The sequence below is a fragment of the Caloenas nicobarica genome, chromosome 11, assembly GCF_036013445.1.
Source record: "Caloenas nicobarica isolate bCalNic1 chromosome 11, bCalNic1.hap1, whole genome shotgun sequence".
In the NCBI taxonomy this organism is placed as follows: Eukaryota; Metazoa; Chordata; class Aves; order Columbiformes; family Columbidae; genus Caloenas; species Caloenas nicobarica.
In genome coordinates, this window is record NC_088255.1 from 20,404,512 (window position 1) to 20,420,152 (window position 15,641).

General features: G+C 43.2%; 1 protein-coding gene across 2 annotated transcripts in view; it reads left to right on the forward strand.

The window, feature by feature from the left end:
• KBTBD12 (kelch repeat and BTB domain containing 12) overlaps nt 1–14,753 on the forward strand; it is a 42,826-nt gene extending 28,073 nt beyond the window's left edge. The window contains exons 6-7 of one of the 2 annotated variants that reach the window (XR_010606837.1): nt 9,114–13,090; nt 14,670–14,753. Coding sequence is in view for 1 of the 2 variants with exons in the window: in XM_065642917.1 (XP_065498989.1) it covers nt 9,114–9,283 (170 nt within the window). In the remaining variant the exon portion in view is untranslated. The other variant, XM_065642917.1, reaches the window with a different exon arrangement.
• The last annotated feature ends 888 nt before the right edge of the window (nt 14,754–15,641 follow it).

Consider the following 15,641-nt stretch of genomic DNA (forward strand, 5'->3'; position numbering starts at 1 on the left):
CAACCCCTCAAAGGCCCTTAAATTTGGATGAAAAGATGAGTACTGCTCGGCTACCATCTCTTCTGAATCCCGCGTGCCACTTGAAGTGTTGTGATGGCAGGATTCCCATCCCATATGTGTTGCCTCTCACAAATCTTGGTCTGCTTGAAGGAGGACAAGTGGTGCAGCCCAAAGAGCATCCCCAGGAGCAGAGGGAGGGAAATTGCAGCCACTTAGAGTCTCCAGGGGATAGTCAGCTTGGCCAGTTGAGAGCAGCAATGCGGAGCAGGGTCTCTCTAAAGATGAGTGGACTCCGATGTGTGTCTAAGCCCTGTCAAGAGAAAACTTCCTCTGAACCGCAAGGAATGCTGCGCAAGGTTGAGCTGTGTTGGTGATCACCTTGTTAGACTTCCCCTGATGAGGCTTCCTCAAGTTAGGAGCTTGCTCAAAGCTTGGCCGTGGAAAAGGAGTTAGGGGATTAGTTCAGCTGAAGTTTAGAGGCTTACCTGGACCTTAGCGACCCATGTTCCCTGCAGCATAGAGAGAAGCACAGGCACTTGCAGAGGGAGATCTGGGTCCTTGATGCTTTATGTCTGCTCTCAAAGACCAGAAGGCAATTCAGAGCCCTCCTGTCTCTTAATGCTTTGTGTTTCGGTCAGGATATGAGATTTTCTAACCTGGCTTACCTAAGGGGAATAAATCGGGAGCTTGGTGTCTATGGTTAGATGGTACGAGCTGCTCTGAGACCTCTGTTGGATCACTAGCTGACAAATGTTCTATGTTCTTACAATCATAAGTACCCCCAAAAAACCTTCTGCTTGTTTTAAGTTTTTCCTCCTTAGCAAGACTTGCAAAATTTCATCTGTTAGCCAGTAGTTTATATGAATTAGCTCATGTCTCCTAAAACTATTATGGCAAATAGGAACCCTTAATCTGCTTATTTCTGACAGTCAGCCCCAGCTCCTGTAGCCTAGTGTTGTGAACGTTGACAGTCACTTGTCAGCAATGTTATAACATTCCTCAAGATATTCAGGAATGTTTAAAATGGTCGCATTTGACCATTAGTTCCTAGTTCTGCACAGAGTGAAAACATTAACCACAGTACGAATACTCGGAACGACTCAATGCGCGGTAGCCAGCCAGCTTTCTACTAATTGCTAAAATATGTTGCCATACTTACTGCTGTAACTGTGGATTTGAAACCGGCCTTTGTGGCCTGACTGTACAGTGTTCTTGTTGACATGTTTTATTTCCTTCGCCTTCACGTAGAACTCAAACCCGCCACCCGCGCGGGCTGACGGCTGCCAACGTGCCTCCCGAAGCGGGTAGTGAGCAGCTCGCCAGGTACGCAGCATCACACGCTCATAAAATACCTGCCAGATCAAGTTCCCTTTCTTTTTCACCGCTTCTGAGTATTATCATTATTTTTTTTCTGATGAAAATAATGAAGGCAAGGGTGCTTGCCTGTTTGCGGGGATGGTGTCATCTGCTGTCACTGTCACCCTGCAGAGGCACGTGTTTGTTGACTTCGCATTGTTGCTGCACAAATACAGATCTTGTAGCCTGTTTCTGGGGGCTGGGGGTTGTAGCTTTCATTTCAGATTATAGATGTTGGTCCAACTGCCTTTCTCACAGATTTGAGTCAATAAATTAAAATCTAGAGTTGACTTTTGGTTTTTAACTTGATGATTTTAATTAGAAGGCTGTCTTTACTGTACACCCATGTGACATCGGCTGATGTACAAAGTAAAGGGACAACCACCTCGATGCAAATAATAAAATCTTTCACAGGTCTGCTATCAGCAGCATATATAACTTAAAAGGTCTCATGACTTCATCAGCTGATGGCACCTGATGTGCAACTGTCTTTCTCTGAACTGGCAGTTTTGCCATCTCCCTCTAATGTAGTTTATAGCAGAGAAAGTGAAGATACTGCTTCTCTACCATATACGTTGAAAAATTCCATAATGTATTTATTGTCACGTGCGGGAACAGAGCTGCTCAACCCAGTTATGTTATTTACTTACTGATATCAAGTAGAAGTTAATTTTCCACTTAAGTGGTGGTACACTCAGAGGAAGGGGAAAGGGAAGAAATATCTATGAACTTGGAATGTAAGAATCTCAATTTTATGTTTGCAACTGTTAGGCAAGATAGGTGATAGTGACACTGAGTCATACTAGCTGTGTAAGTCTGGTACTACAAAAAAAGATGTATACTTACCCTGATTCATTTTCTGGCCTCTTCTTCCTCATTTACATAAACTGCAATCCATACCTTGGATTAGAAGCGGTGCTCCTTGCAGCAGTGCAGAACCATGTGGTAATGACTCTATTCCAGCTGAGCTAATGAGTTTGTATCTCCACACCATCCTCTCCCGACAGTGGACCAGCTTAATAGTTATTTATTTTGACTAATCTCCCATAAAGGCTGTTTCCCTAGTCTCCTCCATTATGTGATTTAGATGGAGAATCATTCTGGTGCTTCATTTTTATTATAGTGGTTATGGAACATTACTGGAATCAAATTAAATTTAGACATGTTAAGCAGTCTGGCACAGTAAATACTGCACTTGTGAAGTTTGGGGGTTGAGGGATTGGAACAAAACCTGCTTCTCCAGCACCTTCCCCTGTTCCCAGCTAAATAAAGCAGAGGGGCAAATCCCAGGCTGCCTATCTGCAGCACTGTTTGTTTCCCTCTGCTAGAATTTACTGGGCAGCGATGAATAATTAAAGTTCTCCTGCCCACAGTTGCTACCATTTGAATAAATGTTCCCACCAGTGGAAGAGATTCAGGGTCCTGCGTTTCGCTCAGCACAGAAATCTGCCGGCGGCCGCCCGCTGTGCCGCAGGCTCTGCAGCCGAGTCCACCCCGAAAAATCCTGCTCAACCTTTTGCCTCATTCTCCCCCAGCACCGGCGGGAGCTGCCAGGCTGCTGTCGGGATCCGGCGAGCAGGAGAGACCTCCCCAGCTTGCGGGCTGCCCGTTTACCCCCTGATCCTCAGTCAGAAACTGCCTGCCGTCAATAATGCCGATACAGGTCAGGGGAATTGCTGGGGAGCAGCATCCGCGCATTTCAGATCTGAATTTGACCCCCTAGCTGGCAGCACAGTACTAGTAACTCAGTCATGGTTCTTGCTAAGGCTCGTTTATAGTTTCTAAAGGGTTAATGAATGATTAATAGATATTTTTTAATGCATTTTAATTAATTGCTGAAGAGGTCAATAGGTTGTTTAGAAACATGGCTTGTAGCCATGTATGACATCTTCCATTGTGTTCATAACTGCCAGTCATGCATGCAGTCTAAACATGTTTTATATCCTCTATTAATAATGTATTAGCCCATTGTAAGGCATTTAGAAACAGTATCTCGGGATGGGCTGAGACCAGTACTTCTTATTCTGATCTTGCAGTATTTATTCATATGAATGGTGCATTGACTTCAGGAGCACTGATCCTGCTGCCGCTGCAATCTGCGATCCTGCAATCCCCGCAGCGCAAGCAGGACTCGTGTTTGTAAGATTATGTCTGAAAGAGGCCTTGCCTGGGAACAACAGGCAAAATCTGGAAAGATTTTAAAAGCTGAAGTAGCTGGATCGATCCCAAGAAAAGTAACTGAATTAGAAATTCCTTCCTGTAGACCATCCCATTCCTTATACATACATTTAATTTTAATTTATATTGATGTGTGAGTGAATGGGCGGATCACAAAACCACAGTCCTGAAGAATCGCACAGCAGAGCAAAAGGACAGAGGTCCTGTCTATGAGAGCGAATCTCTTACCTTACTCCTTGCAGGTGCTGTGAAAACAGCTGCCACAGTCGTACATTCAAGCCCCAACCTGCCTCCCAGCTTTCCCTGTGTCTGGTGGGATACGCTGCCCTGACACTTAACATCCCGACGGCTGCCAGCATGTTAAACAGCCCAGCCAAGGTCCCTCTCCTGTGCATTTTCTGCCCACGGGCACAGGTGATGGATGTACTTGACCCCGCAAGGCGTGTTCGCCGTGTGATGCTCGCCGGGCTGGTGGAGTTTAGGGAGCAGCTCACATACGCAAATGGGATTGGAGGCCACAGACTTGATGAACTTATTCTTTTTCCTCCCGCACAAATGAGGAGCCGGGGCATCTGGTGGTAATGATCTAAATGCACTTTCATCCCATCGCAACACAAACGTGAATTCCCAAGTCACCTAACTCCACATCATATAATTATGAAAGCAGCTATTAGTGGCGAGGAAGATAAGTAGCTGAGGCCAGTCCCATATGTTAAAAATCATTTTGTGGTCTCCGGCACAGTTAATGGCAGCAAAACCAGGTAGAAACCAGTAGCGGAGGCTGAACCGCTCCAAGGTAGCTCTGGGATGGCTGGTAGGTGACAAGAACTGAGGAAGCTGGTGAAAGAAACACCTGAGTAAACATTTTGGGGAGCATTGGGGAACTGGCACGCACCTTGTGGTGTTCAAGTGCTTTTTTTCCATGGGAAGAGCAGACAGCTCACGGTTAACCACTATGGGTGTGGTGGCTTTTTTTACATAAACCGATTAATGGTGAAAGAAGATAGAGGACATTAGGAAACCACACGCTGGAAATGAAAAGGTGCCGTGATAGCCTGAGAACCGACACTGGCAGGAGCTCAGGAAAGTCGCCTGTGTGGGAATGTCCCAGGGCATGGAGCTCCTGGGCTAGGACAGATGTGACACAGGGACTGTCCCCCACCACACAACGTGGTTCTGTGCTGTGGTGCCTGCTCTGGATAAACTCGTGGTTATGCCACAGCTCGTGAGCCGGTGAGCTCGTCCCAAACTCCTTTGGGTACCTCTGCCCTGCACTGGTGCCTTCAGAGCTGTCACCACTTGTGACACAGCACGTGCCCACAGCATCTCTGTAACTCTTGTTCCTTCATTCGTAAGATGGAGCCAAATACATCAGCCAGTGTTAACCGTCTCCCGTAAGAAATAATAAATATTGATGACATTTCAGCAAGGCTGCCATAGATTTAACTTCAAGGAACTAAAATTCTGCATGAATTTTTTTTTCAGTTCAGTGCTCTGGACACTCAACAGGCTACAGTAGAGTGGATTGCTTTGTATTGGCTTATCAACATAATAGCTGTATGGTTAATAGTCCTGGATAACCTATAGATTTTTTTTTTTTTAAGCTGGTAAGCATGTTGCTTAATTCTTCTAAATCTGCCTCCTTTTAACCCTCCCAACCTCAACCCTAATAATTGTATCTCAATGTTCAGTTCCAAACAGGAAAGAGACAGCAAGGTCAAACAAGACCAAAACTGGTAATAAATATTCACACAGAAAGTTGTTCCTTCCCCCAGCGTCCAAATCACAAATGGAATGCAGTTTTAAAACAAAAACAAAAACAAAAACAAAAAACAAAAAACAAAACAAAAAAAGGAAGAAAAAGCAAATCAAATATTTATGTTGCCTGCAGTCATATTGGGGTTTTTTTCCAAGAATGGTTCATCTTGATTTATGGTCAATCCTCATTCAAATGACATGAGAAAACTTATAATGTAAAAAGAAGTCTGGCTATATTTGGGGAGTGAATAATATTTGAAAACAAACCTTTTACAGGGGAAATATGATTGTGTATATAGAGTGCAGGCAATCACTGAAAAATAATATTTTTTGTTGTTTTTTTCCCACGCACTCAAAGAAAAATTTCATATGAAAAATTGTGGGAAGGTATTTTGTATACCGACTAGAATATAAAACAGAATTTAAAGATTAGTCTCATTTTGCTTTCAGACTACTAGAGCTGCATATATGAAATATAATTCTAGCATTTATAAGTTAAACGTTTTCAGGTATGACTCATGTTCTTTTCCTGGCAAAAGATGGGGTTTGTAGGTTCAGTGTGAGCCTTCGGTCTGCACTTGTACATTAAAAAGGCAGAACTATACCAAAGAGCTCTGACTTTCTTTTAAAATACCACAATTTCCAGTGGAGATCAGTTTATGCTGGAATTAATGTTCCCAATGCTGGTTTAGTGTTTTTCTGTCCTGAATAAGAATAAACCATACCGCTATAAACACCATTTTACTGCTTGAAAAGGATCTGCATTCAGGTTAGGTTTGTACTGCCTGGATAATTTTAATATAAAGTGGTTTTAGCTCCTATGCAGAAAAACACAGTGTAAAGAAAGTGTCTTAAAACTTCTCATAGTTAAACAAGAAAGTGCAGAAAAATACTGCCTCATTTTGTAGAAAAAAATGAAAGCATTTGGAAAGGAGTGAAATCCTTTCATTAGGTAGGCTGGTTGTCTGGGAAGTGATGCGGAATAATGCTATTTATGACAGGGAGTTCTGTGGGGTGGCTTTTTCTGTGTAATACAGCCCATTTCTTTTTGTAGATGTCACATTATTCTCATGTAAGGAAAATTGGCTGTGAAGAGGTTGCCTTAATTAAAAAAAAAAAAGAAAATTGCAATTAAATAAGATGAACCAATGAGGCAGAATCTGGAATTATTTGCACCTTCAGGCTTAAAACTGTTTATTGGGATTAAAGCCCAAATCCAACATCACTGCCTGGAATCAAAGGTGCTAGTCTCTTTGAAAAACATTACTTTTTCTATTGTTCTAGCCAAGAAAAAAAAAAATTTAAAAAAAGGCTTAAGAATTGAAAAAATTGAGGTGTTTTAAATCATTTATCTTTAAAGGAAAAGGGGGGCTGTAATTTTTTTTTCTGCAGTATTTTGAGCAGTGCTTTTCCTCACATGAACTTTCTTATCCAAAGGGTGCTGCTTCCTTTCATATTGAACAAGATAAGACTAGAGAAATGATTGCTTCCCTTATTCCAACAACATACTCTTTTTATCTCCCAAGGGTTAAGAGTTAAGTAACACTCCATGCGCTGGGAAGGAGAATTTGTAGAGTGGAACAAAACCAGTGACAGCATCTCAAAGAAAAGGGAAACAAGGGACACTAAAGGTTGAGAGTCATCAGGGTCAGGAAAAAACACAGCAAGACCCTAAGGAAGGGTTGAATCTGCCATTGATGTTTTAATTACGTTGTTTTTCTTTTTTGAAGTGTTGCAATCATCCACAGAATGACTCGGTTCCAGTGTTTGATTTTTTTTTTTTTTTTTCCTCTGATTGTCTCATTTTTGTCATCATCCATGCCAAAGAAAATCCAGGGATAAAAATTTATTGTATAAGGGACATGATATGATAATAAATACAGGGACTGGAGCCTCCCATGTCACAGCTTAGGTCTGTTTGTGTCTCCGTATTTGCCTCTTAGGAAAAACACGTTCACTTGTGCAGGGTCATACAGGAATGAGCTCTTTGCTGGTACTTGCTATTTGCAGTTTGTTAGTCATGCCTTTTCATTTCACATGTAAGTGGGTTTTTTAGCAGTTCGCTGTCTTCTCTCTTGGATGGGTGCTGCTTTCCTCCATATTATTATTAATATTCTTTAATAATCCAGGTTTAATAAGCAAACCATCATGACCGTTGCTTCATCTTCTGTGAACTGCAGAAAGGAGTGGAATACGGATTATGCAGATGAGGCTAAATCCTGAAATCTTACCCAAGTTTTACTCACGCAAGCTCCCGGAGATCGATCAAAGTCCCAGAGGTCTGGATTTGGACCAACAAAAATTATACCGTAGTTAATTGTGAAATAACTGTGGGGCAAATCCTGAAGCTACTTGCAGAGGAGCCCTGGAGGGATTTTAAATCTCATGACACTCCGTCGCCGTAACATCAATGCCAATTTTGCACAGAACCTAAACCACAACAGCCCTATCCTGGGGGTACTAAACCCCCAGGGTTCCTGTCCTCTGGAGGGATACGTGGTCTGTGTTTCCAACATGAGAAGCAATAAACGCTTCTGGATGTTCTTCTGTATTTCACTATTTTCCCCTTCTTCAGTCCTTGGCTGTTGGTTCCGCAGAAGGGCACTGTCCAAACAACGGGATGCAGTCAGTAGATGTGAAGGATAAGGTTGTTTGTTGTTGGTTTGGGGTTTTATGGTTGGTTTGTTTTTTAATTTTAATTTAATTTTATAAGAAGCCTTGTAGAAGGGATAGCTGAATGGGAACCTCAGTCTGGACCCTATAAATTTTAACCTGTCATCAGTCTTTTAAGACTCAATAAAACAGCACTGAGTATTCAATGTTTCTTGCTCTGACGGTTCTTATCCTGGTCCCTGTGAAGTGTCTGTGCTTGAAAATCTCCGAGACTTGGCTTCCGATACATCTATCCAGAAATTCGTCAGAAGGAAGCTGAGAGCAAAGCACGTGCACGTCCTGAGCTCAAAGTAAGCAAAGTTTAGACTAAGGTTACTTGCTGTGAGAAAGCAAATTTAAGATGGAAAGAAAAAGTGAATGCAAATGAAAGACACTTTTTATTTTTAGGAGAGAACCTGGCTTTGAGTAGCAATCGCTGGAGAGTTCAGGACTTTTGTTAGCAAAGAAAGGTTTTGCGTTCTTGTAAGAAATGTAATATATTACTGTTGGTTGACAACTGTGGTTTTCTGCTGCATGGTGATTCTGTCATTATTTTTTGTTTGTCTCAGTAAAAAGCTGCTTGTCTTGAGATTAGCTGTGATTTAATGACATTTCTCTAACCTCACTGTTCACGACAAATTCCTACGTTCCTTCAGAACAGCTAAAGTACATTTGAAACCTTGGAGGTTTCTTTCTGTCTTTGTTTCTCCCCAAATCACAGGATGTCCAGACTTCACACCCAAGAAAAGCCGTCAGCTTGGAGTGATTCCAAGAGCCTGAGAGCTGCATTTTAGTCAGGGCAAAGAAAAGACAACTTACTTGCATGTAGGCACACTGATTAATAATAGGCAATACTCTGTCTGTCAAAGATACCCATTTGACCACAGATTGCACCATGAAATGCCACCTGCAGACTTGTACCGAGATGGAGCACTTAATGCTTTTGTCCCTGCAGCTACACCTGGAGTCCAGAGCAAGGACTGAATACATCGTGCAGGTCTCCATCTGCAATATCTCATTCGCTCTGTGTTGACAACTCACTGTTAGCACCACAGAAATTCCCTTCTCATCGCCACCTTACAGAAGGGTTGTAATAATAACCGCACGAACCTCTTTGATGCCGTTTGACTTGACTCCTGATGCCTGCTGTTGTTGCTCCTGTTTTTCAGCTCGTCATGAAGTTATCACCAAAGAGATCCTGGAGCTGGATACATGGGAGAACCAGTGGAACGTGGTGGCCATCAACGTCCTCATGCACGACAGCTACGATGTTTGCCTTGTTGCTAGGCTGAACCCGCGGGATCTCATCCCTCCTCCCCCGGATTTAGTGGACCAATAGAAGTTCAATGGCTCTCGATGCTTCCAGATTCTGCAGAAACTGAAGAAATTGGAGAGACAGATGCTGCATTGGCTCTGGATGACAGCCGAGTCCCGCAGAGAGAGGCTGGCAATACACGCTTGAGGACAGAATTGCCTTTGAGCTGCGCTCCTCAGTTGATGCTTAATTTGCTAGTACTTGTACTCTGGACTTCTGTGATGGAAAGCCAATGTTGCCCAGCCTTTGTGTGTGGCTTTTTGTCATCCCTCCAGCTGTGCAAGCTCCAGTGTTGGCTTCAGCTTGGGCTTCTGAGATCCTTTGCTTCACAGGCATGGTGGCAGCCCAGGGCTCGTGTCACAGCAGAGCACGACATATGGAGAGCTCCAGCCAGGGAAATCCCTCCTTGGCTGTTCATCCCACCTACTTCTACTAGGTTAAGGAATATATTCAGTCAGCTGATGAAAACCAGCCCAGCTGCAGCAAAGGGCCAGACTGTCCTTGGCTGAAGCAGGAGCAGAAGGAAAACAGAGAAGAGCCCTTGAAACAAACCACCACTAGCCAAGGTTCATTAGTGAAGCCCATCAGCTACTGCAAACATTATCTAACCCACAGGACAGTCAAGAGATTCTGTCGTTGCCAACAGAGCTGAGCCTGTGGCAGCAGAAAATGAGTCTTTTGGCAACAAGTCACAAGCGAATCTCCCAGCAGGGTTAGGAGGCAGCTCGTACCAAAGACAAGAATAATCCTAAATTTTCACATAGATCTGACCTATTACGAGGTCTGGCGTGACCAGAACCTTGAAGCTCAGTTAGAAAAGTCCCTTCCTTTGAGAGATGAAGAAGGGGATTGTTAAGGAAGCAAACTAAACTCAAAAGCAATAAATGAGACCAGCGTTATCTGCCTATCAGCTCTTCAGCTACAGGGAAAGGATAGATGTGCTAGACAATAAATGTTTATATAACAGCGGCTGTTGTTAATAGAAGTAGCTTTAATGAAGTAGCGTAAGGTAAATTTTCTGCCAACAGAATTGGCTGTAATCATAGGGAAGAGGAATAATTCAAACGGTGTTTCTTAAAGCAGTGTTAGCCTTTATAGGGCTTGAGGACAGTAGGTTAGAGAGAAAATTGTGATCCCGTTTGAATTCCCAATAACCGTTCATCAGCTCTCTGGTGCCTGTCTCACTGTCCGTCTGTCTGTCACTGCCCGGGCAGGACGGACAAGAGAACTGCCAAGCCCTGTCGTGCTCTTGGGCCAAAATTGCAAATGTGATAGTATGCTGCAATGCAGAGCAAATGCTAAGGGTAAGCTATGATGTAGTACAGGAATGATCATTGTCAGCAAGAAGTTGCTTTTGATGGCTACAAAAGCAGCAACAAAACTGGAAGGAAATTATTGGCAAAGAAATGAGGGAATCCATCAGGTAGTTCACCCATAATTACTTGCAGGATTTTCACTTCAGAGCATCTCCATTTTCTTTTTCAATCATGTTTTAGCCAGCAAAAATGCCAGATTTTTTGATTTTTTTTTTTTCTTCGCAATGCTTATGGCAGAGAGAAATGGAGAGAATAACCCAAAAGTCCTTCCCCAATTCTGACTTTTCTGATTCATGAGCTATTCTCTAAAATATCCAGTGGGAATATGAAGCTGTCATACGAAAACAATTAGCAGGAAGGTCGCTAAAGTTTACCTGATAACAGCAGTTGGGAAACTAAGGCAAACATGTAGAAAAGGAGCAGATCTATGAGCCTTACAGCTGATCTCCTGTCTCCCTCTGTATTTCCCAAGCAGAATGAGCATCACAACCTAAACACATACTCTTGTGTTTGTACCATTTCTGTATCATCCAGTCATTTTTTTTTTTTTTCTTTCCATTGCCCATACATAGGTCATCATCTGTCTAGAAGAGCCTTGTGACAAGCATGAACCTCAGTGGTACCATTCAGCGACGGGTTCTTAGAGTCTTAACCGCTCTGGTCGCTAAATGCAGCTGTAGGTCCAAGATCAAGGAGGCAATAAAATTCTGCTTTAATATGTTTTTAAACAAAATCAGTAGAAAGTTCTTCCAATTAACTACCCAATATTGGAAACTTCTTTAAGCCTTGGTTGTTACTGCAAAGTAAAGGTAATTTTACTCTTATTTTTCTACAGAGCTCTCAAGGCAGCTGGAAGCAATGCTCTTGAGCATCAGCTTTTTCCTTGGGAAACTCTGAATTCTGCAATTGTATCTACCAATTTTCCTTTTTTACTTCTGTTTGTTTGTTTGTTTTAAGGAAGAATGTTTTAAAGGGTTTGTTTGCCTTCGGTCTCAGCTGTGTGGCCTCGTCCTGACAATTCCAATCCTCCTGTGCTTTGACGCCTAAATTAATCTACTGGATTTCACTCTCTGAAAATTCAGTCTGCTTGGAATGTTTCAAGGGGAGCTTTTTGCAGGCTTTCCTTAGTCGTATTTGAACGCATACGTGGAACACAGCCGAGACTCCTCAATTAAACTTTTATTCCAGCAGAGAGCTGGCTGTTTCTTTCCCGCTTCATGTGTTTTGCTTTTTAGGCTGAGACTTAGTGAGCTGGATGGAAGTACGTACTCTGAGAAGGTCTGTCTTGATAACTGAGTAATTGCATGTGTTTTATATACTGGCCTTGCAATCAGCTTAAGCTGTGGTGGGCAGTTCATAGGGTTTTCTTCGTGCTCCATGGGCAAGTGACCTGCCCTTGTGCTCACCAACCATTGCATCTCCTGCAGCCCACGGCGTCTGACTCTGTCCATGTCCCTCAGTTTCTGCCCACGTCTGTCTAGCACTAGATATCAAGCAGGGAGTTGTTTTCTGCTGGATTGAATATCTAGAATGGGGGCACTAACTTCGTAATTTTGTGGGGGCCTCGTGTACTTCATGGTTTGCCTTTGGGGTGACTACGATTTCTAAACTGATACTTAGAATTGAAAACTTGACTGAGGGAGGAAGGAAGAGGCAGAAAGCATGTTTATTGAGAGGTGTAGAGCCAAAATGCTTCTGAGAATACATGAATACTGCGTGTCTGTATGTCCATGGGTAGTCCCACGTTGCTGGGAAAGTCCTTAAGAGCCTTAATTTCTCCTATTACGAATCCTGATTTTAAAAAAAAAATAAAAATTACAGAATATGTGTTCTCTAAGCTTGTGAGTCTCGCTGAAATAATAGTTTACTTCAGCCTCTTCCCGTCTGAGCAGTCATTAGCTGAGCGTTTAATCAAGGCTGTCTTGACATCATCCATAATTCTAAAATGCAAACAAAGCAGCGCTGGCAAACTACCGACTATTTAAATGAATGGGGGGATTATTAAGCAAAGGCATACACTACAGCTTCACTTGAAATGCTGGAACACATCACTTGTTGCCAAATATGAAGAAAAATGTTGGAGAGGTAGCTGGTCAGGTGGCACACAGGGAATAAAGCAAAAAATGAAAGGCTATAAAAAGCTAATTGAAGCTCTTCATTTTTATCCCCAGCTGTTGTATTTTAAAATCGTCCACGTATAACTGATTTAATGTAGATCTCATCTTTGTTTTCATACATGTGGTCATAGGAACTTCCCACATATGTAAACCATCAGGTGTTGGATTCGCCATCCTCGCACCCACTGCGGTGATGCCTGTGGCTCAGTCCCTGCCCGGCAAACACACACACACACACACATTTTGCATGTGTGCAATGCCCAGATCTGTGGGGCAGTTTCTGTGTTGTGTTCCAGCTGGATTGTGCCACTCAGGAAGCCTTGATTTGCCAACAGAAAATTGCTGCGGTGCACACAGAGCTGCCAGCTCCTCTACCAGAACTCCCAAATATGATCCAGGTAAGAGGATGAGGGAGCAGCAAAAGCAAGAGACTGGCAACAGCGATGAGAGCTGCTCCCAAAATGTTAAAACATGCAAAGGAGGATCATTCCACCCCATCTCTTCCTAGGGAATGTCCAGATGTAAAGGGTTTTGGCCCTGGATCTTCATCTTATATTTTTTTCTCTACTCTAAATGTGTAATTATATCCTTGATCACCTGAAAAGCAATGAAAACAAATGCTGGAATAATATATTTTTTTAATGTTAAAATACATTCATGAAGATCTATATTGTTTTTCTGCTGATCTGGAAGACAATGATATTCTTCTAATAAGCTATTTACCTAGTGATTGTTATCTCAGCTACAGTGACGGTCTCTTCCACAGGCTGTTCTCCTAATGGATTATGTAGCTCCTCTGAAAATTTGTTTCATGACTCACAGTGCTTTGAACCACCGGGTCAGAATTCCAGCTACTCTTTTGCAAATTTCTGTGGCTCTCCCTACAGCTTTTCAAGTGGACTCTAGCTTCAGCTTCAAAGAAAAGCTATTTCACCCCCGGTTGTGCTCAGCTGGAACTAGTACATTTGCAATTTACTATCATTTGACATGTAGCGAGTGAAAGCAAAGGAAATGTTGGAAAATTGATAAAATATACATAGAAAGCACACTTGCCTTCTTTTCTTGGTGAATGTCTCCTGTGTTTCGCTGCCCTGCCTGGATGTGTGATGGAATGATTTACTATTAACCTGTGATTGCGGCCACGGTGCAGTGGAGAGAACCAGCGTGGTGCGGAGCGGCGGCTCCCGACAGCCCGGCCTGCCTCGCCGCGAGAAATCACCTTCAAAAAAACGCATTTAAGTGCTCCAGGATGTATACCCTGATGTGGTTTATATACATATGTATAACATTATTTTTAGAAGTTCTTTAGTGACAACGCTAAGATCCCTTTTTTAAACACATACCTGGCAACCTGTGTCCTGCATAGCTCAGCAAAGTACTTTAAAAAAAGTGCTGATCTTCAAAAACGATTCCACACTGCAAGCCAAAAAGAACCTTAAATTTGGTGCGGAACTACAGAACAACTGGGGAAATCTTCTAGTCCTCGTGGATGCTGTCTACGACTACCTAAAAGGAGGTTGGAGCATGGAGGGTGTCAGTCTCTTCTCCCAAGTAGCAAGTGATAGGACAAGAGGAAACAGCCTCGAGTTGTGCCAGGGCAGGTTTAGATTGGATATTAGGAACAATTCTTCACGGAAAGGGTTGTCAGGCATTGGAACAGGCTGCCCAGGGCAGTGGTGGAGTCACCATCCCTGGAGGGGTTTAAAAGGTGTTTAGACGAGGTTCTTAGGGACACGGTTTAGTGCTAGAGTTAGGTTAGGTCATGGTTGAACTCGATAATCCTGAGGGTGTCTTCCAGCTGAAATGATTCTACGGTGTCTCCCACCTTCTCCAGTTTTTGGCTGGCTGTAGCACTCCCCTCAGAGTCCTCTTGAAAGCTTTGTGCAAGTCTTTTCTGTTTCTCTTATCCCCATTTCTGCCTCAGCCCACTTGTCTGACCAGCCCTTAAACTCCTTCTTTTCCCCTTTGCTTCCCCAGAAGACGGGAGCAGCCGCTCCGGGTGTTCACCAGCCTCCAGACTTCTCGGGAGCCCATCGCTCCAGCAACAAACCAGCTTTGAAGGACAGAAGAAAGACCACACCAGCTCCCTGGATTTGAGGACACTCATCTTTCAGCAGGTTCCAGCCCCAACCCAAATTCTGTGGTTCAGTCGCATTGCAAATAAAACCTGCCGTACTTTGCAATGTCGCTGGTCCTCTGGCTGCGAACGGGGTTGAAAGGCGGGTGACCCGTGTTCCACTTAGTCTTGATGCTGTCTCGCTGCGTGATGTGGTGAGTTTGACGTTAAATGCCTTGCATACTCTGCGTGCCGTAGCTTAATGATTGCAGGCACAAGCCACTGTCATTATCTCCGATTCTGAACACAAGTTGGTACAAAAATTGACTGAAGAACAGAGGGAGGTGTCTTCATTATTGCCTTATATAGCTCACGTTTTAGAGCCAGATTTTCTCCTGCAGATTCAGTCAGGCCAGGTTCCACTGAAGAACATGGTCTCTAATTTGCCTGGTTTTAGTATGGTATTTGTACTCCACTTCGTACTTTTCTAGACACTCTTTATAAGAACGCAAGTGACTTCACCAGCTTTTCTACAAAATGCATTATCCAGCCCGGCCTCCCGAGGCCGCTGGCTTTTCATTATGGGGGTCGAAGTGCAGCCGCTAAAATGCCAGTCAGCTGCACTACTTTATTTTCTCATTCAGCAGCTTCCTAGTAGAGGAAATTTATTTCATCCATCCGTACAGAAATGTGAGAGGAAACCTCTTCCCACATACACAAATTCCTGACTCATTCCTTTCAAATGTGGCTGAAGCAACTGCTGAATCCTGACAAAACAAGCTGTGATACCCATTCAATGGGCTTTTCCAGGATTTCCAGTATGAGAAGGAGGATCACAGGGAGATGACGTCTTGTAACTAGAGCACAGACTGGAAATTTGAACCTCTGGCATT